Source organism: Nilaparvata lugens, chromosome 7 (assembly GCF_014356525.2).
Source record: "Nilaparvata lugens isolate BPH chromosome 7, ASM1435652v1, whole genome shotgun sequence".
NCBI classification, from domain to species: Eukaryota; Metazoa; Arthropoda; class Insecta; order Hemiptera; family Delphacidae; genus Nilaparvata; species Nilaparvata lugens.
In genome coordinates, this window is record NC_052510.1 from 64024594 (window position 1) to 64051069 (window position 26476).

The following is a 26476-nucleotide window of genomic DNA, read 5'->3' on the forward strand; positions in this document are numbered from 1 at the left end:
AGCAATAAATTATTATTTTCTAATAATTTTTTGATGAATTCACATAATTGAGATGAAATATTTTGTTAAGTGATTATTAACTCTACATTGTTAAAAGACGATATGACATCAGAGCAAAACGAGAAAGGGATAGTGCTATCCGCTTTGTTGAATGATAGACAAGGATAGCAATACCATTGCAAATCAAACACAGCCATCATAACATGGACCTCACTATAGATTTCAGGTATATTAAATGAGATATACCGGTTTCATGAATGAATTCTGAATTCATTACACTATTCTGCCATATTAGAACATAGCTAATTTATGGGAATTTCATTGAAACAGAGATCTCTTGAATCAAAGCTGTCCAATATAGAAGGCGGTGATAAAAGAGAATCGGCAACCCTGGGGTTTCATCATATCCACTGACTTAATTGACCGAGTGAAGTGAGGTTTAAGATTCAAGTCGACGGTCTGGCATTTCTCTTAATGTTTAAATGTTTATATGTTGCGCATTTACGGCGAAACGCGGTAATAGATTTTCATGAGATTTGACAGGTATGTTCCTTTTTTAATTGCGCGTCGACGTATATACAAGGTTTTTTTGAAATTTTGCATTTCAAGGATAATAAAAAAGGAAAAAGGAGCCTCCTTCCTACGCCAATATTAGATTAAAAATCAGACTATAGAATTATTCATCATAAATCAGTTGACAAGTGATTACACAGATGTGTGGAGAAGCCAGTCTATTGCTGTACTTCTATAAGGTCTATAGTATCAATCAGGTACTTGTGAATGAGAATACTGCGTGAGGTCTACTGTTCACAGAACTACTAGTAACTACAATCTCACTATAAAAGCGAAATGGCACACACTCACTGACTGACTGACTGACTCACTCACTCACTCGCAGAACTAAAAATCTACCGGACCAAAAACGTTGGCCCTTTAGAGCTGCACTAAAAACGGATTTGAAAAAAAAAATCAAAGATATGCCCAAAATCTGCGTTTTTCTCCCTTTTTCTTTCTCTCAGACTTATCGAGAACAAATGAACGGAAATTGTTCAAATTTAGTACAGAAGCTAGGGTGTAATAATGTTGTGTTAGGAGGAATTTGAAATAACGCCAAAGATACACCCAAAATTAGCGTTTCTTTGCGTTTTCTCAGTTATTTCGCCAAGTAATAGACAGAAAACTTTCAAATTTGGTACAGAGGTTTAGCTAGGGTCTGAAAATTTGTGATGAGGTGAAATTAATATTTCATCAAAGATACGCCCAAAATCAGCGTTTTCCAACGATTTTCTCAGCTCTTCTGCGTTTTCTCAGTACTTTGACTTTGTGATGGAATGAAAAATGAAAAATGCAGGGCGAGCGCAGCGAGCCCGATGATCTCATTTATGGACGATCCAGTCGGGGATCCAGGGGGCGGAGCTCCATGGTGAGACGGATATGGCGAGCGAAGCGAGCCTGTCTGCTAGTTATGTATAAAGTGGGTCCATATTTTCAAATATTTGGACTGAAAATTAGACTTAAATCCAAAAATATATGAAACATTACCTACTTTTTGGACTATAGTGTAGGTATCAAAATTCGGGGAAGGGACAGTTTTGGGCTGTGCCTGTTGGTCCTTCCCCAATGATTTTAATGAGTTGTGTTATGTTTCTCATCAAATAAATAAATAAATCGACAACAATATTGACGATTTGGCAGCACCGAACAGAAACTGTGACTATATTCATTTATTATTTACTAGCAGGAAATCCGTACTCCGCCAAGGTCTATTTTAAAACTTGACAAACTGAAATCTTGAAAAATTGAGAATAGTTCCATAACCATGCTCGGTCAATTAAGAATCTATAAGCTAAATTTCAAATTAATCACTCCAGTAGTTCAGACGTGATGATGCGTCAAACATAATTTTCCTATCCCGTACGTGTATAAGCCAGTTCTTTACTTTATAATAGTAGGCCTATAGATAATATTATTGAATAAAGATTTAATCATCCTATGACTCGACAACAATTGATGATCTACCGCATCGAACAGAAACTGTGTATCTATTTATTCAAGTTCTACATTTTAATTCATTATCCACATGTTTTATGCACTAATTTCAATATTTTCTCGGTTTTTTGTTACAGAAACTGTGAGTCTGACCCGAGCGCTATGTCATTAGTACGGTTCAGTCCAATGCATCGCTTAGGTGAGTACCTGAAGGGATGATGGAAATAATCAAATTTCAACCCCTGTATTGCACCCCTGTGTCCAAGCACAAATCAAAACTTGAATTTGAAAATATTTTCCATCTTCTGTCTATCCATTCCTTATTGAGAATGTTGGTGTACGTATTATTTGAATCCACCTTCAAATTTCTTCTGCATTTATAAATCTATCTGTATTGAATCATTCCAAAATTTACTATCGAAAACATTTTATTATTTTCGAAGTTTCTCAATTGAAAATGTTGAGATTTGAACATTTATAGGCGGATAACTATTCCCATTCTCAGTAATGATATCTTATATGTTTTCCCAATCATGTAGTAAAAAATTGACTACAATTTATAGATATTATAACTATGGACTTCTCCGATTAGAATATCAATTACCAATTCTAGTACATTTATATGAATACATTTTTAGTACCCTCTATTTTGACTCAAACAAATTAAAAATTCAAAACTCTATCAAGCTCATTCTTTACACTTTATATCTTAGTCTGGTCACACACCGATTAGTCAAGACAAGAGTAGTCACGTTTAGTCATAATACTTCACATTGCTGCTTATGATGCAACACACACTGATTAGTCATTGCAATTAGACATGACTCCGTAAGCAACTATGTGAAGTATTGTGACTAAACGTGACTAGTCTTGTCTTGACTAATCGGTGTGTGACCAGCCTTAATCTTCACATCTCTGAAAATATTGCAGTTATACTTCAATTTTCGCATATTATTTCATAAGCTATCTTTGCACCATACTATTCTAAAACTCTTCAGTCTGTAGGTGGATATGAAACATTAACTACCAAAATATTGAAATCTGAATTATGGAAATTCATCGTTGAATGATGATAAAATATTTTTCCACATATATAATATAATTTCAGATATAGCTGTTGATCATTATAAGCAATAATCAGTCATTTACATATTATAGTGAGGTCCATATTATAATGGCAGTGGGGAAAGATAGGAGAACAACGTTGCCGATCCTCAGTCTTGTGAATGCCAACTATAGATGGTAGCTGATACAGATCTTTTGATGTAATATTAACTGTTTATTCTCGTTTAAAATAATAGATTATATGTTATTAAGCAATAAATTATTTATTTTCTAATAATTTTTTGATGAATTCACATAATTAAGATGAAATATTTTGTTAAGTGATTATTAACTCTACATTGTTAAAAGACGATATGACATCAGAGCAAAACGAGAAAGGGATAGTGCTATCCGCTTTGTTGAATGATAGACAAGGATAGCAATACCATTGCAAATCAAACACAGCCATCATAACATGGACCTCACTATAGATTTCAGGTATATTAAATCAGATATACCGGTTTCATGAATGAATTCTGAATTCATTACACTATTCTGCCATATTAGAACATAGCTAATTTATGGGAATTTCATTGAAACAGAGATCTCTTGAATCAAAGCTGTCCAATATAGAAGGCGGTGATAAAAGAGAATCGGCAACCCTGGGGTTTCATCATATCCACTGACTTAATTGACCGAGTGAAGTGAGGTTTAAGATTCAAGTCGACGGTCTGGCATTTCTCTTAATGTTTAAATGTTTATATGTTGCGCATTTACGGCGAAACGCGGTAATAGATTTTCATGAGATTTGACAGGTATGTTCCTTTTTTAATTGCGCGTCGACGTATATACAAGGTTTTTTTGAAATTTTGCATTTCAAGGATAATAAAAAAGGAAAAAGGAGCCTCCTTCCTACGCCAATATTAGATTAAAAATCAGACTATAGAATTATTCATCATAAATCAGTTGACAAGTGATTACACAGATGTGTGGAGAAGCCAGTCTATTGCTGTACTTCTATAAGGTCTATAGTATCAATCAGGTACTTGTGAATGAGAATACTGCGTGAGGTCTACTGTTCACAGAACTACTAGTAACTACAATCTCACTATAAAAGCGAAATGGCACACACTCACTGACTGACTGACTGACTCACTCACTCACTCGCAGAACTAAAAATCTACCGGACCAAAAACGTTCAAATTTGGTAGGTATGTTCAGTTGGCCCTTTAGAGGCGCACTAAGCAATCTTTTGGCAATATTTTAACTCTAAGGGTGGTTTTTAAGGGTTCAAAGTTCGTCTTTTAGCATGTATATTCTTATTCTCCCAATCTCTTAATTATAATTGAAATTTCCATAATAGCATATGTTACTATAGAACTATAATCTAGATAGAGTACCTCTTCGAAAGAGTTAGTTGTTAACTGGCAACTAAATTAATAATTTAGTCAGGTTGGCATTAAGTTGAGTTGACTTTGTTAAGTTGGCACCAAGTTGAAGATTTAAATGCATTTATCGCGGAAAAATTGATTGGGCACTGCTACTTCAATCCTGGGAATATTATATGAACAAGCTGTTGCTCTGGTTTAGACACAATAAGATTCAGCTCAATCTTTCAAAAACAAAATACATGCTGTTTACAGTATCAACATCATGGACATTGCCTTCTGCACTGAAGTTTCATGGTAGCTGTGCGAGTGATGACTGTGACTGTGAGGTGGTTGGTCAAACTGACTCATTAAAATATTTGGGTGTGATTGTTGATGAAAAGCTCACTTGGTCTCATCATATTACTAATAAAAAAAGCCATCTGCTGTTAATGCTGAGGAAGTTCTACGTTTTGAATAAATTTCTCCCTATTAGTGTCCTGAGGCAGCTATATTTTGCACTTGTCGATTCAAAAATCAGCTACGGTATAAATTGTTGGGGCTCCACTTACATTAGTCACTTGAAGCCCTTAATAACTATACAAAAATCCATAGTTCGTGCCATCAAGAAGGAGGGTAGATATGAACATTCTTTTCCTATCTTTCAGAGTCTCAGATGCTTGCCTCTCAGATATATCTATGTTTTCAAAGTATTGTATATGTTTTATGTTATGTCTGGAAACTGTGGTCATGCGTTGTTCAGGGATGTTCCTAGTTATCAAACTAGGAGAGTGACATCTGATTTACTAAGACTTCCTAAATCGTATACCACTTGTTTCCAGAAATCGTTTGTATTTCTCGGCCCTAAGTTTTTCAACAATATTCCTCTTGAAATTAAGAGAACACAAAATCGACTTGTTTTTAAAACAAAAGTTCTTGGATGGCTTAGAGGTCTTATGCCTGACTATCTAGAGACCTTATTCAACGTGGTTTCTTAGTTAAAATACTCTGATAATGGTGGCTATGCATTGGCTAAATGAGCTGGAATTGGAGAGTGAGCATGGTTAGTGTGAATGTGTGAGTGATTGGTTGCTAATTTTTCTTTCTTTCTTCTTTTTATATTTTTCTACTTCTCTATAAATTCATAAATTATCAGATATTCATTCCTGCTCGCAGACGTAGAGTTTTGTACTCTCAGCAAGCAGTATTTTTCTATCCAAATTCACAAATTAGTCCTGGTTTAGCATGTTCGAATTCTTGTCTGATGTTATTGTTATTTGTTTAATAAATTAGACTTTTATGTACTCTATAAAATATTAACTTATTACTCTAATATTGTTAAGCTGTATTATTTTTTCTCATAATTTGTAAGTATTGTGAATTGGATTGAATAAAATTTGAATTTGAATTTGAATTTATATTACTAGCCGTCCGGCTCGCTTCGCTCGCCATATCCGTTTAGCCAGACGTTTAGTCTGGACCCCCGACTGGATTGTCCTAACATATGATAAAAATTCTCAAATGAAAAATGCTGATCTCATTCTTGGACGATCCAGTCGGGGGTCCAGGGGGCGGAGCCCCCTTGCTAGACGGATATGGCAAGCGAAGCGAGCCTGACGGCTAGTAGTACTATAGTACTAAAATCATCGAGTAATTATCTATCAGTCTAGATAAGAATATTCTTCATAGATAATAATAATAATTTTGACGTGACTTGGAGAACCATTGTTCAAAATTCTTTTGTGGAAAACTAAGAGACGGAATGAATTATAGTGAAGACCCATCCACTCCTCGACTCCTAATTGGAACAAATAATAATAGGGGAAGTTATCGTTCTCTTTTAAGATCTACTCCAGCATTTGCTCAATGGGAAGCTTCAATATTATTCATAAGGAATGCCGACATTAAGAGATGAATTTAGAGATTATGAATTCATGAAGAGAATCCAGATGAAAGAGACTAATTAAATAGATGCTCTTAATTAGATTCTTGACGGGAGGGGGTTGCTTGTAATGATATTTCTCTCATTAAGGACACCAGGGGAGAATTTATCATCTCAAATACGAAATTAGGGTTTATAGTTGGTTGTGCGAGACGTAATTTATTCGGGCCATAAATTTAAATTTTCACGGGAGCAGGGTTAAGGAAGAAATCATGTTTCTCTGTATGGAACATGCTCGAATTTTATTGTAGAGAGGGGTCGATGAGGCACTTTTATTCTCAAATATGAGGAGGAAATTGTTAATTCGAGTTAATTATAATATAGTACTCTAATTACCTTGGGGTCATGTTCACCCTTCTTGTAATACAGTTCAGATGTAGGTCATTTTCATCTATTAATATCATACTGAGTTATATAATTTATTTATTCATTTACTTATATTACAATAAGTTGTGTGTATTTTTGGGTTCAAAATTTTATAAAATAGCTTGATTAATTCAATATGAAGTGGAAAAGTGTTATATTTAAATATAGTTTGGTGTTTTAATTTCTCTAAATTCAAAATGTTAAGCTTATCTATTTTTCTGGACGAAAATTGAACTTGAACGTTATACAGTAGAAACATAACCTATTTTTTGGACATTTATTATCTTATCAAAATTTGGGAATGGAATGGATTTGGGCCAAGCCTGTTGTTCCTTCCTAATCATATTTAAATGATTTGTGATTCTGTCCACAAATGAATAAATAAATAAATAAATTAATAGTAAACTAAGTATACTAGTATACTAAGTATAAACTAGTAAACTAGGATACTTATTTATATCATATTAAGTTATATAATTTAAATGATTATTGACAAGTCCATACACCGCTTTGAGAGGGGGTCAGTCGCTAAATTAATCATCTATCTATCATACAATATAATATTGATAAAGCATAATTTGAAAATATTCTTACTAAAATATATTTATTTATAACTCGCAGGTAACCTGTGCTCCGCAAGGGTCCAATTAAGAACTTGACAAACTGAAAACTTGGCCTACTGAAATCTTGAAGAATTTAAAGAAGGCCTATAACCATCCTCGATAAATTAAGAATCTATATGCAAAATTTCAAGTTAATAAGTCCGATAGTTGAGACGTGATGATGAGTTATTCGTGAATTTCCTATCCCGTACGCGCATAAGCCAATTATTTCACAAGTAGGTTACTCATTATCGTCTGTGTTATTGTGAAGGTGATGTGATAAATATCCATATTGAATGGAAGCCTCTGGTTTAAAAATAAATTGAGATACTAGTTTCGGTTGTTACAACATTATCGATCTCTATTGAGGTCTCAATACTTTCATCCAGTACTCATTGTGTTTCAGGTGATATAAAAGATAAACGATTAGATAGCTCCAACAAATAACCATTTTACTCATTATAATCAATTGTACAGAAACATTTTTATGTAAATTATCACCAAATTTGACTTTTCCTCTACTGCTTCTCTATGAAGAATCACTAGGGTAAGATAGAAACAAACAGGATTGAAAGTGGAGAATGAGCTTGATATTAGAGAATATCCCTTTTCCCAAACTTCATAGAGTTTCATAGACTCTGAGTTTATCTCACCAAAAACTTGTGATGTTACTCACTCTCTGCACAAAAAGTATCTTTTTCCAAATGAAATATCATAAGATCGTGATTTTTACACCACAAACTTGACATGTTTTTCACACTCTTGGGCACGACATCTCAGAAAAAAACTGACATCAATCATTATTCTGCACAAACCAAACAGAAATTTATTTTATAAAATTATTTAATAGCTAAGTATGTTTTTATCACTATCATCTCATCAGTTCACTCATTAGTAATGCTTCATGCTTCATTTATACTAATATCTCTTATTCTTACAGTTTATATGATATACTAAGTGCCGGTTGCAAAAAAGCCGGTTGAATTTTAACCGTTCTTAATTCCACGAGAACCAATCAGAGAAGCCGTATTTTCAAAAAAAGCCTTCGCTGATAGGTTCTTGTGAAATTAATCACGGTTAAAATTTAACTGGCTTTTGAGCAACCGGGATTACTCTTACAGTTTATATAATATATAACTCTTCTAGTCAATGGATTTGATTTAATGGTAGACGAAGTTTGATAACTAACTTGTAGTTGTTTTGAGTTTCAAAATGAGCAGTTTATTATTCTAGAGATTCAATTATAATTATTATAGTTTCCTTAAATAGTTTTCAACAACAGTAGTTTCCAACAACAGTAGTTTTCAACAACAGCAGTTTTCAACAGCAGTAGTTTTAAACAACAGTATTTTCAGCTTCATATACTAAGGACCGGTTTCCGAGCTCGAGATTTAGCCAAGTTGTAGACTTTAAACAGCTGGAGTCAGAAAAATTGGCTTTCCGAAACGGGGCGTAGTCACAGTCCACGTTCAAATTAAATGTCGGAAAATTAGAAAATTGAACACAAAATAAAATAAAGAGAAAATAGTGTTAAGTTTCAGCTATTTTGAATTATTTAGGAATGCTTTATTTCGACAAGGAAACCCGTTTCCAATTATTATAGAAATGAAAAAATTAAGATTATCATAGAAACTGCGACTACGCCCCGTTTTGGAAAGCCAATTTTCTGACTCCAGCTGTTTAAAGTGTAGAACTTAGCTGAATCCCGAGCTCGGAAACCGGCCCAACTTCTACTAACTCTTGTAATCAATGAATTTGATTTGGGGCCGTTTGCACAGTATCAGTTTAAACTTAATTTCATTTTAAACTGGATTAAATCCATATCAAGTCTCGTTCGTTATAATGAGGTTCATTTTTAGTTCAAGCCACCAGTTGATTGAATTTAGTTTAATCTTTGACTGTGCAAACGGCCCTGAATAGTAGACGAAGTTTGATAACTAACGTTTGATTGTTTGGAGGTTTAAAATCAGTAGTTTATTATTCAAGAGATTCAATAATCTCTCATTATGATTATTTTTTAGCAACATTAGTTTGAGCTTGATATACTTAATGATACTGTATGATTATAATCTCTACTGAATTATTTTTTTGTTGATAGTCAACTAAAATTTTTATTCCTTCTTCAATTAATTTTTTTTTTTGCATGTTGTTTTGAATTGCACGTGTATGTCAGTTTTATAGACATATATTGTAATATTATATACACTGTATATTTTTGATATAAATATGCATGTAATCTATAAGGAATCAATAAAAAACATGATTAGAGTATGCACTGGTCTGTTTTAACCCCAGACTAGGAGAAATAAATACGTGAGTATGTTCTATAAAACTGGATTCCTACTATTCAGCATCAGTTAACGTGTTTTGTATAGTTGGGAAATTATCCCCATGTATTCTAATGAGACTATTCATACTCGCTCGGTCGTACTGAGTGTGAATAGTCCGATAAGAACTCATGGGGATTATATTTCAACTTTTCCGGTCACGTTCACTGATACTGATATGTGTGGAAATCCAGCTTCAATTCGTTAAAAAGGTGAATCAAGAACTCTCACATTCAAACTCTCAACACAGCAGATGCTGCTACCTATTGGCGGAGTTTGGAATTACATTCACAAGCTGTCGACCAATGAGAAGAGAGTAGACATATCTGTCGACCAATGAGAAGGGAGTGGACATATCTGTCGACCAATGAGAAGGGAGTGGACATATCTGTCGACCAATGAGAAGAGAGTTGACAGATTTGAAAATTTGATCCGACATGTGCTGCTGTCTAGTGGCAGAATTGTGAGTTAGATTACAAACTGTCGATCAACAATCAGGAGAGAGTCTATAGTGGAGTCCACGCTCTAATGGGAGTGTTTGATTGGCAATGGTATTGCTATCCTTGTCTATCATTCAACAAAGAGAATAGCGCTATCTCTTTCTCGCTTTGCTCTGTTGCCAGATCGTCTTTCAACAATGTAGAATTATTGATTAAACCTTTTTAATTATGAAAATTTATTATGAAATTATTGAAAATTATAATTTCTTGCTTAATAAAATATAATTCATTATTTTCAATGGAGAAGAACACTTAATATTACATCAATAAACCTGTATCAGTTACAGTCTATAGAAGGCATTGACAAGACAGAGGATCGACAACGTTTATCTCCTATTTTTCTCCACTGTATTTATAGCGTGGACTTCATTATAGAGTAAAATGATTATCCAAGAAGTAACCTCCATCTATAGTGAGTTCCACGTTATAATGACAGTGGAGAAAGATAGGAGGACAGCGTTGACGATTCTCTGCCTTGCCACTGCCTCCGATAGAGGATATTTAGCTCCAAGATGTTCTCGATAATATTTGTAGAATGAGGTCCATGTTTGATGGCTGTGGAGAAAGATAGAAGAATAGCGTTGACGACTCTCTGCCTTGCCAGTGCCTCCTATAGAGGATATCTAGCTCCTAGATGTTCTCGATAATATTTCTAGAATGAGGTCCATGTTTGATGGCAGTGGAGAAACATAAGAGGACAGCATTGTCGATATTTGCCTTGTCACTTCCTTTTAAAGAATATAGCTGATATCGGTATGACTGATGTGATATCAACTGTTTATTCTTGTTTGAAAATGATGAACAATTATATCTTACCCGCCAAGAGAAAATATTTTTCAATGATTGCGTAATGAACTTTTCGCCACAGTGCACAGAAAGCAGCTGTTTTCCAGTCCCTACGTAGATCTGGAAGGCATTGTATGCAGACGACTCTCGTCTGACGTCAGAACAGGTTTCTTTCCGGCTAAGGCCGTAAACACTACCCTTTCCGGCCGCTAAATTTCAAGTGTGCTAAAACAGCTGATCAAAAAGCTTTCCATATTTGTGTTCATTATTCAATAATTGAAACATTTATAATAATATCATCTTATTGTCATTTGAAAGAATAAAAAAATATAAACTCATCCTCCCACATAATTGAACATAATCTTTCAGGTTATTTAGACAAATCAGAATAAAAAATAAAAATACTTGGACAATCTCCTGATATTCAGATTACCTCAGATTTGCTAGAGCTATCACCTTCCACTTCTGCTTTCGGAAGTGCTTAGTGAACAACTATTCTCATATATATATATATATATATATATATAATATATATATATATATATATATATATATATATATATATATTGTTTATTTTTGTGTGTGGCGAAAAATATCGTTCGCACCACGTGCAAAAATGTTTTTCCGGCTCTCAATCTTTTCTAGTCTTCGGCCTACGGCCTCGGACTTGAAAACTGATTTCGAGCCGGAAAAGTCTCATTTTCTGCTCTAGGTGCGAAATATACTATTCATAATTAAGATTGAATACTTTGTTGATTAATTAAATTTCTGATTTCGGATCGATCTGGAACATTACCAAGCTAGAAAAGGATAGCGCTATCTGCTTTGTCAAATGATAGACAAGGATAGCAACACCAATATTGATCAAATGCTGCCATTATAACGTGGACCTCCTCACTATAGTCCTCCTTCTCTAAACAGGCAGAAAAGATATCCGTCTTGCTATCCGTCCCATTCGAATCTGCCAAGTCTCTACATATTTATTGTCTTAAATTGTGGAGCATTTAATTGACATTGGTGTTGCTATCCTTGTCTACCATTCCAGAGAGCAGATAACGCTATCCTTTTCTAGCTCGTCAACTTTACCAGATCGTTTTCCAGCAGTAGGACTTATAGTTTGGTTATTAAATGAGTTATTAAATAGTATATTTCGCACCCAGGGCCGAAAATGAGACTTTTCCGGCTCGAAATCGGTTTTCAAGTCCGAGGCCGTAGGCCGAGGACTAGAAAAGATTGAGAGCCAGAAAAACATTTTTGCCCATGGTGAGAACGTTATTTTTCGCCACACAGAAAAATAAACAATATATATATATATGAAAATAATTTATTGTCTATTATAAGCACTTCCGAAAGCAAAAGTGGAAGGTCATTGCTCTAGCAAATCTGAGGTAATCTGAATATCGGGAAATTGTCCAAGTATTTTTATTTTTTATTCTGATTTGTCTAAATAACCTAAAAGATTATGTTCAATTATGTAAGAGGTTGAGTTTAAACTTTTTATTCTTCCAAATGACAATAAGATGATATTATTATGAATGTTTTAATTATTGAATAATAAACACAAATGATGAAAAGTTTTTTGATCAGCTGTTCTAGCACACTTGAAATTTAGCGGCCGGAAAGGGTAGTGTTTACGGCCTTAGCCGGAAAAAAACCTGTTCTGACCTCAGACGAGAGTCGTCTGCAAACAATGTCTTTTAGATCTACGTAGGTACTGGAAAGCAGCTGCTTTCTGTGCAGGGTGGCGAAAATAATATTAAATCTATATTATGAAGATTTATCAATTCATCATCAAAAAATATTGTTTCTATGCGAATATAATATAATTGATCATTTTGAAAAAGAATGAACAGTTAATATCATATCATATACACCGGTATCAGCTATCCTTCATAGAAGGAAGTGACAAGGCAGAGAATCGGCAACGGTGTTCTCCATCCTTCTCCACTGCCTTTATAACGTGGACCTCACTATAGTCTGTCTCTTTCTCTAATCTGACCCTTGGAATAGAAAAGTTATACGTCTTGCCAGACTCAGTTGAATGTGCCAAATCTCAGCAAGTTTCTTGTCTTAAATTGCGGAGAACAAGGAGCCTAGTCTGTGACAAAGCTTTCTCGGAAGTAGAGACTTGGCAATTCCCCAAATATAAACTCTTAATTAAGAGCTCCTCCAACTCAAACTTGTGCTGGATTTGGATGAGCTAACTCAAATAATACCCGGAGAACAGTGAAGATAAATGAATAAATAAGAAGACTATATTTTTTGTGGCTGCCATTAATATTAGAAAAGACGTCACGGTTCTGTAATTTGAATTGATTGATTGATTAATTGCCTCTATTGAGGGCGGAGTTAGGACTCCAGGTCCTCTCTGCCACACAACCCTCGATTTTTACTTCTCTATACTCTAAGGGCCGGTTTCCGAGCTCGGGATTCGGCTAAGTTCTAGACTTTGAACAGCTGGAGTCAGGAAATTGGCTTTCTGAAACGGGGCGTAGTCGCAGTCATTGTCATAGTCACGTTTGAATTAAATTTCCTAGAAAATTGAACACAAAATGAAATAAAGAGAAAATAGTGTAGAGTTTCAGCTAGTTTGAATTATTTATGAATGTTTCATTTCGTCAAGGAAAAACGTTTCCAATTATAGAAATGAGAAAATAAAAATCTGGTGTGGCGCACTCACACAACTTTCCTTGCCGTTATGAAAATTGATCACCTGACGCTAGTGTTCCCGCGCATCTCAAGTCTACTATTCAAAGCTTTGAGCCAGCTGGTGACAGGGCAATAACGCTGGAGACACACATGAGGTCTGCTATCTCTTCATAGTGAATGATTCAATAGAATCAACAATAATTTTCAATTGAATAATCACATTTTCTCGAATTTAAAGCTTATTTTCAATTTTAGGTGAAAATGTTACTGAACATTAATTGTAGAGATTGTCATGCTCATCTACTCCACTTGATTTTTTTTGTTTAAATTGTATCTGAAGCCTGATAATTGGGAATCTATCTGAATTGATGGGGCGGAGCTCCTGAAATTTTTACAGATATGGGACTTGTGGCAGTTGATAGAGCATATCGATAACTATTTTAGGTATGAATTTCATCAAAATCGTTGGAGCCGTTTCCGAGAAAATCACGAAAAACCCTGTTTTTGACAACATTTTTGCCATTTCAGCCGCCATCTTGGATTGCATTTGATCTAAATTGTTCTTGTCGGATCCTTATAGTGAAAGGACCTTAAGTTCCAAATATCAAGTCATTCCGTTAATCGGGAGATGAGATATCGTGTACACAGACGCACATACACTCATACACACACACACACACACACACCACACACACACACACACACACACACACACACCACACACACACACACACACAACACACACACACACACACACACAACACACACACACACACATACAGACCAATATACCCAAAAACCAGTTTTTTGGACTCAGGGGACCTTGAAACGTATAGAAATTAGAAATTTGGGTACATTAATTTTTTTCGGAAAGCAATACTTTCCTTACCTATGGTAATAGGGCAAGGAAAGTAAAAACTGCGACTACGCCCCGTTTTGGAAAGCTAATTTTCTGTCTCCAGCTGATTAAAGTCTAGAACTTAGCTATATCCCGAGCTCGGAAACCGGCCCTATATTTTCTGTGGCTGCCATTTATATTAGAAAAGACGTTACGGTTCTGTAATTTGGATTGATGATTGAGTTGAATTCATTTCCGTATTTCTCCTGTATAAATTGATATTATTCCTTTAATTGCGGCTCTTGTTTGAGTTAGTATGAGGTCTTTCATTGGTCAATAATTATGAATCAATTGGTCATAAACTACAATTTATATATGATTAATTCATAATAGCCTAATACTATTTTGATTTATTCTTTTACTTCTTCAACCTTCATAATGTTCAAAACATTATTCCTGGACCGCGAATCAAGTGTCGAAGCAGTGTATGATTTAATAACCTAGTGACTACGTATCATGAGATCCACGTTATATTGGCAGTGGAGAAAGATATTAGAACACCATTGCCGATCCTCTGTCTTGTCAATGCCTTCCATAGACGATAACTGATAGAGTTTTATTGATCATATTATATTAAGCGAGCAATTTCTGTATTTATTTATTTGGATATTCTTATATCTGGTTATTTACGTTTTACGGATCTCGAAAACGGATCTAACGATTTTCACGAAATTTGGAACATAGTAGGGTTATGATATAAAGATTCGATTGCACTAGGTCTCATTCTTTGGAAAACTCGCTGAACGACATTAAAAGGATAATTCATCCTTGGAAAACAGATGATTATTTCGTCGTCTCTCGATATAACAGAAGATGCGTGTTCCTGTGTGGGAGAGAGACAGAATTATTTCCAGCTGTGTAATCATAATCAATCAGCGAGAAATTTTATCTAGCTAGACAATTTAATCGATTTGATCAACATAATCTGATTTGTTGACATGACATGATAATCCTCCTAAACTAGAGTATATAATAATTTTCAAAGTTGATCATTATTTGACAATTTCAAGTGATTGGTGAGTGTTATTTTGTTATTCAATTTGGTTTGTATATAATCTAGATTATAAATTTTTTGTTTTCAAATGTTTTAACAGAAAATTGAACCAGAATTCAAGTGTATGGAACATAACCCACTTTCTGGACTATTTATAGTGTATAAATCAAAATTCGGGAAAGAAACAGTTTTGGGCTGTGCCTGTTAGTACTTCCCCAATCATTTTAGAGAATTGTGTTCGGTTTATCAATAAATAAATAAGGAGAGAAACTCGGTGCCCCGATATTGTAACATTAACTGTTCATTCTCGTTTAAAATAATCAAACATATTTTATCAAGCAAGATATTTTATTTTTCAATAAATTCATAATAAAGATAAAATATTTTGTCAATTAATGATTAATTCTACATTGTTGAAAAACGATCTGGCAAAAGAGCAAAGAGAGAAAGAGATAGCGCTATCTGCTTTGTTGAATGATAGACAAGGATAGCAAGACCTTTGCTGATCAAACACTGCCAATATAACGTGGATCTCACTATAATATTAGTGAAATATTATATTTATATAATATTATTATTATTATATATAAATATAATATTATTTAACACCTAATAACCTTATGCTATATTTTCTCTAATATATTTTCTCGATAATAGGCTCCTGAGTGAATTGAATACAGAACTGCTGTTTGTCTGATACTGTACTTTTGGATATGTATCAGTAAATAATTTGAGAGAAAATAGAATAAATTGTTTTTCATTTTCATCATGAAATTAATTTAGTGGAAGATTGTGGCTCTACAAACGACAGATGTTGCTGACCATTTATCAGGAATTATTTCAGAGAATAATTAATTTCATGAGAGAATAATGAATAATTTATCCATATTGCTGGCTTATTTCAACAATTTATTCCATGAGAGAATGAGGAATTTATTCATATTGCGGACTAATCTCAACAATTTATTCTACCGTCAGTAATTCAATTAATTTTATCACAATCCGGAATCACGGTTGAAGGAATTCAGTGGAATTCGGCAACAATTCAGACTTTGATTGCTTTCCAACAACACGATAACATCTGGATTGAATTTATTACTTGTTGTTTATCGGATTTGGATTATTGGCTGCTTTTTGGATTTTTACGGTCAGTTGCATGAGGATCCAATCAAATTTAACCGACGTTAAATGATGTCACATATCTAAACAAGATAACACATTTGTTGGATTGGGAGTGTGTCCTGATTGAACTATAGTGAGGTCCACGTTATAATAACAGTGTTTGATTAGCAATTGTGTTGCTATCCTTGTCTATCATTCAACAAAGCGGATAGTGCTATCTCTTTCTCGCTTTGCTCTGTTGCCAGATCGACTTTTAACAATGTAGAATTATTAATTTATTAACAGAATATTTCATATTGATTATGTGAATTCATCATGAAATTATCGTAAAATATAATTTTTTGATTAATAAAATATAATGAAATATTTTAAACGAGAATAAACAGTTTATATTACATTAATAAACTTGTATCAGTTACCGTCTATAGAAGGCATTGACAAGACAGAGGTTCAGCAACGTTGTTTCCTATCTTTCTCTATCTATCTACCTATCTTACTGCCATTATAATGTGGACCTCACCATAGAATTGCTGTTAATATAAATTACCCAACAGTTATTATTAAACTTTTGAATTGGGTTGATGAGGAACTCTACACTCCCTTTGACACTACACTGAGAACCAAGTCACATGAAGCGTTTTTCCAGGCGTTTTCAGACGGCGTCGGCAGGGCAGCTCTCCGATTGGCTGATTATCAGCTGATTCCCGAACGTCAACCCAATCAGCCAATCTGAGAGCGCCCTGCACTGCCGACCCGTTTGAAAAATGCCTAGAAAACGCATTGTATGACTTGGTCGTAAGTCTGGAGCTTCTTTCCATCGAGATCTTCTCAACATTATTTACATGAAGCAGAAGGATTGTCTCCACGTTAACATGTTGATGATCAATTTTCCCGATGAATATTTCAACTTCAGTGGTAGACTTTACTTTGAACTTCATTTGAAGTCACTTCTTGTTTCACTTGAAGTCACTTTTTACTGCACTTGAAGTCACTTTTTACTTCACTTGAAGTCACTTTTTACTTCACTTGAAGTCACTTCTTGTTCCACTTGAAGTCACTTTGGACTTCACTTGGAATCACTTTCGACTTCAAAACTTTTAATTTCTCTTTCAGAGCTGCTCACATACTGTCGATATTTGTTTCTTTCTTATTCCATATTTCCCTATTTCCATTTGTATTTCAAATTTTTTCGTTTGAATGTGACAAAGGCGTGGTACCCCACTCTTCAGGTATCCACTTCGTCTTCTTCCTCTCCTTCTCCTTCCACACCTTCTCCTTCTTCTTCTTCTTCTTCTTCTTCTTCTTCTTCTTCTTCTTCTTCTTCTTTTTCTTCTTCTTATTCTTCTTCTCCTTCTCCTTCTAACAAATCATATGTAGAAATCATAGGAATAATTGAGAGAGAATTAGCCCGAAACTGCTCTTCTCCCAAATTTTGTACGATATAGTCCAAGAAAATAATATTTTGTGCTATCTCATTAATCATCGGCTTAATCAATAATATATTCAATCAACTGAAAAAGGGAACAATGTTTTTATATGATAGTAAGGCTTTGTGATATTTACAACACTATTGTGATAATTCACTACTAAATCATTGAAAAGTTTTTTGATGAATGAATGTGATTTTTGTGAATGAATTAATGATGTTTTGAACAGAAGAATAGTGAACCAATACTTATAAGGGAGGCTTGAGAGATGCATGAGAGACTCTTAGTGATTATTACACTATTTTATTGATCTGTGAATTTGTAAATGGATTATTGACGTGTTGAAAAAAAGAATAGTAAATCGACTCATGAGAATTTTAGAATGAGAAAGGATTGAGAGAGGCTTTTCGATAATTACGCAATACTTTGTACATCACATCAATTTACATTAATTGGCATCACAACATTTTATGAATGAATTAATAATGTGTCGAACACACTTGATGTGCTACTTTTCAGGTGTCTACTTAGCGGGCCCGACGGGAGGCCGTAACCGGGCCGTCAGTCTCCGCAGCGAGCGAGCGATGAGCCGCGCTTTCCCCTCCCTGGAGCTGGACACGGTCATCGAGGAGCGCTCGGATCCAGAGACCACGGGAATCGAACCCGGAACACCCGACAGCTAGCGCCAGGCTCGCGCTTCCATACCGGTCAGTGCATTTCAGCATACAGTAAAGAAATATTATCATTTATTTATTCTATGATTTAAGGTAATACTTCGCTCTCACCACCCACTTATCTTTCCAAACAAAAACGTTTCAATCTTGTTGAAGATTTCTTGTTTACTGAATGCTCAAATGTCTGGTCATTGACGACCATAATTCATCTCATCATCTTCATTAAAGGGATCAGGTTTATTGACGAGCATAATAATTAATCAAGAAGAACTCTATGGGTTGGATGATAATGATCTAGATTTTGGGTCCTCCCCGAATTATCTTGATGAATGATTTTGTATCTTGAATCTATAGATAAATTGAATGTTGAATGAAAAAGACTAAGAAATTGTCAAAAAACCACTGATTTATTGATAATTAAAAAGACCGGTTTCGGTTATTACACCATTGTCAATCTCTGATAAACTAAAACTAAATACAAGAGCAGCAGAATTTATACTAGTAGGCGAGTACTGCTATTGGTCGAGGGCATGAACGCCTGCCATTGGCCTAGCTAGACAGTCTCCTCCCCCTACACGGTGTGACAAAATGGCGGCTTAAGCAACAGAATCGCCATGATAATAAAATTTACTTTCAGTACAAAATAAGAACCAAGAAAACAAATGTGAAAGATAATAAAATAAATATGTAAATGGAAAAACTATTGACTAATATATGCTTACATGTTTATGATAAAACTAAATTCCTAGTGTTGTACTGGTTGAAATGAATCTGGTCATTTAAACTATACTGGGGATTTTCCTTAATTACTCTTTTTATTTCTAAAGCCTCTAGAATATTCAAAGATCTGCCTTTGTTATTAACATGCAGAAACTCAACATTCTCCTTAACTGTGAACTTGTGATTATTTGTTATCAAATGTTCTGCAAAGTTAGATTCCCCATTTTGTTTATTCCAATTATTTTTTGACAATTTCTTAGTCTTTTTCATTCAATATGAATAATTACCACAATATCAACTTCTCAACTACAAAAAAAAAAAATAAATTGAATGGATTAGACGGAGTAAATGCCGACGTCAACCACTACAGAGGGAGGATCTCAGCTGTATTAGCACATTTGAAACTCGGACAATATGAATGTCACCTATTGTCGTCGTGCTCAACGTCGGCATTTACGCACAAACCAGAATCCATCTTCAGGGCGAGACCATATCAGGCGTTTTTCCAAGCGATTTCAGAGTCGGCAGGGCAGGTAGCGGAGAGTTCCAAAGAGCTCAGTGGGCTCCAAACCTACAGGAAGTAGATTCAGTAATTCAGCGACTGCTTGAATTTGTTTCTACCGATCAACCATGATCAATTCTACAATGGAGTGTTGTTCATGGTAGAATTTATCATGGTTGAATCAATTGATCATGGAATTAATCAATTCTACCATGGAGTGTTGTTCATGGTAGAATTGATCATGGTTGAATCAATTGATCATGGAATTAATCAATTCTACCATGCAGTGTTGTTCATGGTAGAATATTGATCATGGTTCATGGTTGTTGATCGATAGAAACAAATCCAAGCAGTCACTGGATTGACAGAAAATTAGGGCCAAGCCACAGGAAGCGTTTCTCCAGGCGTTTTCAGACGATTCAGCAGGGTAGGAAACTCTCCGATTGGCTGATTGGGTTGGCGTTCGAGAATCAGCAGATAATCAGCCAATTAGAGAGCTTCTTGCTTCCTGCTGAATCATCTTTAAAAGCCTGAAAAAACGCTTCATGTGGCTTGGCCCTAAGAGAAACATTTATAGTGAGGTCCACGTTATAATGGCAGTGTTTGATTAGCAATTGTAACGCTATCCTTGTCTATCATTCAACAAAGCGGATAGCGCTATCTCTTTCTCGCTTTGCTCTGTTGTCAGATCGTTTTTTAACAATGTAGAATTTATAATTAATTGACAAACTATTTGATCTTGATTATGAAATCATTTAAAACTATAATTTCTTGTTTGATAAAATATAATTGATTATCTTAAACGAGAATGAACAGTTGATATTACATCAATAAACTGGTACCAGTTACCCTTCACACAAGGCATTGACAAGATTGATTGATTGATTAGCTGCCTTTATTAAAAACCTAAGAGGGCGAAATTAGGGGGCAGCCGGCCCTCTCTTACACTTAATCCTCAAATAAGTCAGAGGATCGGCATCTTTGTTCTCCTATCTTTCTCCACTGCCATTATAACGTGGACCTCACTATAGACCAGAATATTGTCAATAAATTAGTATTATCACTGTTTACAAGTTCACCACCAAACTATTTGTCCTGTTTCAACTTCACGATTTTCCCTTTTTGTGTAGTTGAGTAGTTGATATTGTGGTAATTATTCATATTAAATAAAAAGACTAAGAAATTGTCAAAAACCAAGGACTTTATTGGTAGTTAGAAAAATCGGTTTCGTTTGTTACACCATTGTCAATCTTTGATAAAAACGTTATCGGAGATTGACAATCGAACTCTTTATCAGAGATTGACAATCAAATTCTTTATCAGAGATTGACAATCAAACTCTTTTCAGAGATTGACAATCAAACTCTTCATCAGAGATTGACAATCAAACTCTTTATCAGAGATTGACAATCAAACTCTTTTCAGAAATTGACAATCAAACTCTTTATCAGAGATTGACAATCAAACTCTTTATCAGAGATTGGCAATCAAACTCTTTATCAGAGGTTGACAATCAAACTCTTCATCAGAGATTGACAATCAAACTCTTTATCAGAGATTGACAATCAAACTCTTTTCAGAGATTGACAATCAAACTCTTTATCAGAGATTGACAATCAAACTCTTTATCAGAGATTGACAATCAAACTCTTTATCAGAGATTGACAATGGTTTGTAACGGCCAAAACCGGTCTTTCTAACTATTAATAAAATTTGTGGTTTATGACAATTTCTTAGTCTTTTAATTCAATTCGTGATTTTTTTGTGTTTTTTCAGGGAGGCGCCCCTTCCACACACATCCCGCGCTCCCCCCTCTGGACCACACTGACGAGTAACACGGATGACGATGAGCCCAGCTGACGTCACATGCATCAGCAACCCGACATCAGTTCGTCACTGCTCGACATCACAGTGTTGCCAACTCTCCTCACATGGGCCACGGTTGCTGCCACGGTAGACAGCGATTCTCCCCCTTCCAACGACCCCGAAACAGCTGTTGTTTGACAGGGGGACTCGGGGGGGTCCTCCACTCCTGTGCCCCCCTCTAATTCAGCGTGTTATATTAGTAGTAACTGTGTGGAGGATGGACTGTGTTTGAGTAATGGCAAAGATGTGGCGCATGTGTAAATCAGGATTCTATGACTTTTAAGAGAGAATTTTTCAAGATAATCAAGGTCCATAAATACAGGTCATGACACAATCCCGTGATGCATTGCAAAATCGCCATTTTGTGGGGTTCTATTTCACCAATTTTCAAATTTATTTTCAGCTGTTATCGTTGTAGATTGAACATAACATGACGTGTTATTAGTAATTTGAATTGTGAAAATAATTCTTCCTAAAGAATTATAGTATTTAGTAAAATACTAGAAACTGAATTGTTGATTTCTACATTTAATCGATTGGGAACTCTAAACTCTTTTTGAAGTTGGACTCGCATATTTCTGTCTTGTCACAATGCCTTATGAATCACAATCCTTAGGTTACAAAAATAAGAACAATTTTAGATAATAAGTAAATGAATAATTGAAGCATTTATTACTGAAATTTCTTTATTAAACAATTGAAACCCCGAATTATCTGAACTATAATAGTGTATTTAAAATTCATAATGCATGATTTTGTTACCAGAAAATTGAATTAAATTGGATTTTCAAATGTGCCGCCATGAAATAAGCACAAAATGGCCGCTCCATAAGGAACACGGATGTCTTGATCTGGCTTTTATAGATCTTGAAGATAATGGTATGGATTTGGTAAGAAACAAGGGTGACATCGACTCTACGCAACAACTCTTCCATCCTCCTTCAACTCTGGTGGAGCCTGATTATAAAGTGGTTCTTTTTTATATTGAAGCTGCAAATGGCAAAAAATTGACGGCCAATACGGCTTGTTGCCTCGAAGAACCCACCTCAAAATCAGTAAGATAAAGCTATACATTGATTTGAACCGCTCCAGGATTGAGGAAAATCCATTATTGGGACTGAGTAATGTCTGGTTTATCGTTTATAATCTACTGGAGTCGTTCCAGTAGAAGGTTTGGTTACTTTATACAAGTTACTGGATGCAGGTTACCGGAAGCATTTGATTTGAAGTGTTTAGACTAACTAACTTGAAGCTGAAGCCTGTTCAAATAGAAATGGTTCGGGTTTAGTGCTCCAGCAACTTGAAAGTTTACTAGAGACATGGAAGCCATATAAAATTGCAGACTAGGGATGTAATCCAAGTGCAAAAATTGAGTCAAGTTTTGAAGACCTGAGGACTTCTAGGATTCACGTAACATGAATAATTGTTCTACTTCCTTTCAGGATGATTCATGACTCATCTGAAGACATAATTGGAATGACACTCGTTTGCGAGTCTTGGAATTTACAAAATGACTGTATATGAGTTTGGAATAGATTATAGAGGATATGAATGATGTAAGAGTAGAGAATAATGTATTAGTTTTTCATAAATGAAAGATATTGTTGCTATCAGGTTATATCGAGAGACTGCATTGTTTTGATCATGTTTGTGAATATTTTTGTTGATACTGATAATGATAAAAATCATTGTATTAATTCCTTATTGTTTTGTTAAAATATTCTTGGTAGCTCAACAAAAACATTTGTATCGAAATCAATAGATATCACGTGTCAAGAAATTGAATTATTCTTGATTCTAGAGTTAATATTTCACATTAATTTTGTTGAGTCATCATTGTTGAGGCTTTCGATATTGGATTCAATTTTTCAAAGGTATGATTACGATAATTATATTGAAATATCATTATTTGAAAATTAAACAAGGGATTGGAATGAGTTATGGATGATTAGTTTTTAAGACTGGTTCTGTACCGAGCTCAGTATATTATTTAAAAAGGATTTAGAAGATTTCAATTTTACCCTCCAATATTTGAATCAGGAGATAGAAATTGGAAAGTGGGGCGATTGTTATTAATAAAGTCTCCTGAATAGTCATTCGAAATTGTTCTAAATCTGTTATACAGTAGTCAATTACTGACAATAATTTCATGTTAGTTGAGTTTTATCATTAGTAGGTAATAAGTAAGATTTGATTCATATTTTATAATTGTTAAGTTATCAATCTTGATTATTATTATCTACTAGTACATTGAAATGGATATGAAATCAAATATAATCAGTTAATTATTTATTTATCTATTCATGTTTCCATTCAAATTGTACTTTATAACTTAATTTATCAAATGATTGTTAACAAGAAGGTCCAGAGACACATTTTATGGTGCCTTGACGAAAATTCTCCCAACTTTTAGATAAAATCGAATTTTTCAATGAATGGGACTATTTTCATCATAAACTTCACTAAATAAAACAATTCTATGACTGACTCGATATCATGCGTGTCCAATACTAGACCAAAATCTTATCAAAAACTAAAAATATATATCTAAAATTCTATCAGACATCAAAGCATATCAATGGTTTTTGTGGAGATTGATTGATTTCAAGTTGAAAAATTATTAATATATCAGACAAGATTTTTGAGGAGTGTCACAGGGAGACCTGTTGGAGAGATTGGAATAAAATATACTGGTTTGAGCGATATTTTTTATAAAATATGAGACATGAATATTTAGATTAATATCTGGTAGGATTATGTAATAATATGTAATAGTGCTTGTCCACTAGATAAAATACAGGCTACTGTTCACACTCATGTGTATTTCTATAATAATTATATTCCATAGTCTTTTAACAAACTTAATTGTTGAATAGGTTAGAAAATTTTGAAGAGAATAATGTAACCGAAGTTCATTGATAGAATTCTAAAATCAAAGTGCCGGTTGCACAGAAGCCGGTTAAATTATAACCGTGATTAATTCCACAAGAACCAATCGGAGAAGCCGTCTTTTCAAAAACGCCTTCTGTAATTGGTTCTTGTGAAATTAATCACGATTAAAATTTAACCAGCTCTCGTGCAACCGGGCCAAAATCTTTGAAATTCTCTGCTTTGTCGATGGAAGATTGAGGCCCGGTTGCAGAAAAGCCTGTTAGAGTTTAATTCCAATTATAAATTTCACAAGAGCCAATCAGGGAAGGTTTTCTCTGGGAGGCTTCTCTGATTGGTTCTCATGACATTTAATTGGGATTAAAAGTTGACAGACTTATGTGCAACCGGGCATAAACGTTGTAAAAAATGATAGGCTGCAAACATGAGTGTGAACTTTCCTTTGTGATACTGTAAACTTCCCAAAATTTAGAGTCAATCATTCATCATCTGAATTATCATTATCCTAACATACTTGAATACTTGATAAAAACACACAAAAGTAAGGGTCAAATTCTACAACACTTTACAACCTTTATAGCCTGAAGCCCTTAGCTTAGAACAAAGTTATAATGCCCAAATAATACTCCGGAAAATGGGAAACCATGAAATTATATCATATTATAATGAAGAGAACATTAAATGATAACATATAATAAGAAAATCATGAAATGATATTATTTCATAATCAAACAGGCAAAGACCCAGTTGCACAAAAGCCTGTTGAATTTTAAATGTGATTAAATGTTACAAGAACCAATCTGATAAGGCTTTATTGATAAGACGTCTTACCTAAATATTGTTCTCTTGACATTTAACGACGGTTAAAGTTAAACAGGTTTTCCTGCAACCAAGCCAAGTCGCTCTATATGATAATCAACATCAAAATGATACAAAAGATTACAAAGAATTCATATTAAAGATTACATAACCTTATTTAAGCTGCGTTTACACCAAAGTTATTAACAAAATGTTAGTAACTTAATCTTTATAGATTCTATTAGATTGAACGGAACTTGACAAACACATAATTATGTTCATCATGTGTATGATAAGTTATGTTCAATCTAATAGAATCTATAAGGATGAAGTTATCAACATTTTGTTAATACTTTGGTGTAAACGCAGCTTTAGACTATTTCTATCAAAATTAGGGAGAGAATCAGTTTTTGGTTTATTCTGTTGATTCTCTCCCAATTATTATATTGATATTGTGATTTTGAAATGAGATAAATGAATCAATAAATAAACTACAAAGATTACAATTAGAATATAAAGATTACATGATAATTTGACCGGACCAAAAAATGTAAACACTATATTCCATCAGATATGAGGTATTACGTGTTTGAAAAAATATAATAATACTGAGGGTAATGCCCACATGAGCTCTTAGGCTTGTGCGTGGGTAATGAGTGAGAGGGATGATGACTACTTTTTAGATAGTCGGGACCGACGGCTTATCGTCTTCTCCGAAAGACATGGTGGCCGTATCTATGTGATTGTGATAATGGTCAAAAATTTTGGCCCGGTCGAGATTCGAACTCGGGTTCTCTAGATTATTATACCGGCGCGTTATCACTATCTTTCTCCAACGAGTCACCCAATTTGATGTTGTAATCGTGGAATGAGATAAATAAATAAATAAATTACAAAGATTACGATACATAATAAAATATTATAAACGATTACAACATGGTTCAACCAATCCAACAAATTTTACTTTCCTTGCCATATTACCATAGGTAAGGAAAGTATTGCTTTCCGAAAAAA

The 26476-nt window shown here is 34.3% G+C and overlaps 1 protein-coding gene across 3 annotated transcripts in view; it reads left to right on the plus strand.

Annotated features, from left to right (window-relative positions):
* Positions 1–22481, plus strand: part of LOC111046473 — a 230636-nt gene extending 208155 nt beyond the window's left edge. For 2 of the 3 annotated variants that reach the window (XM_039433382.1, XM_039433383.1), the window contains exons 6-8: positions 2127–2188; positions 18533–18720; positions 21686–22481. In XM_039433382.1, coding sequence (XP_039289316.1) covers positions 2127–2188; positions 18533–18696 — 226 coding nt within the window. In that variant the 3' untranslated portion in view covers positions 18697–18720; positions 21686–22481. The remainder of the gene's footprint in view (positions 1–2126; positions 2189–18532; positions 18721–21685) is intronic. The other variant, XM_039433384.1, reaches the window with a different exon arrangement.
* Positions 22482–26476: the final 3995 nt, after the last annotated feature.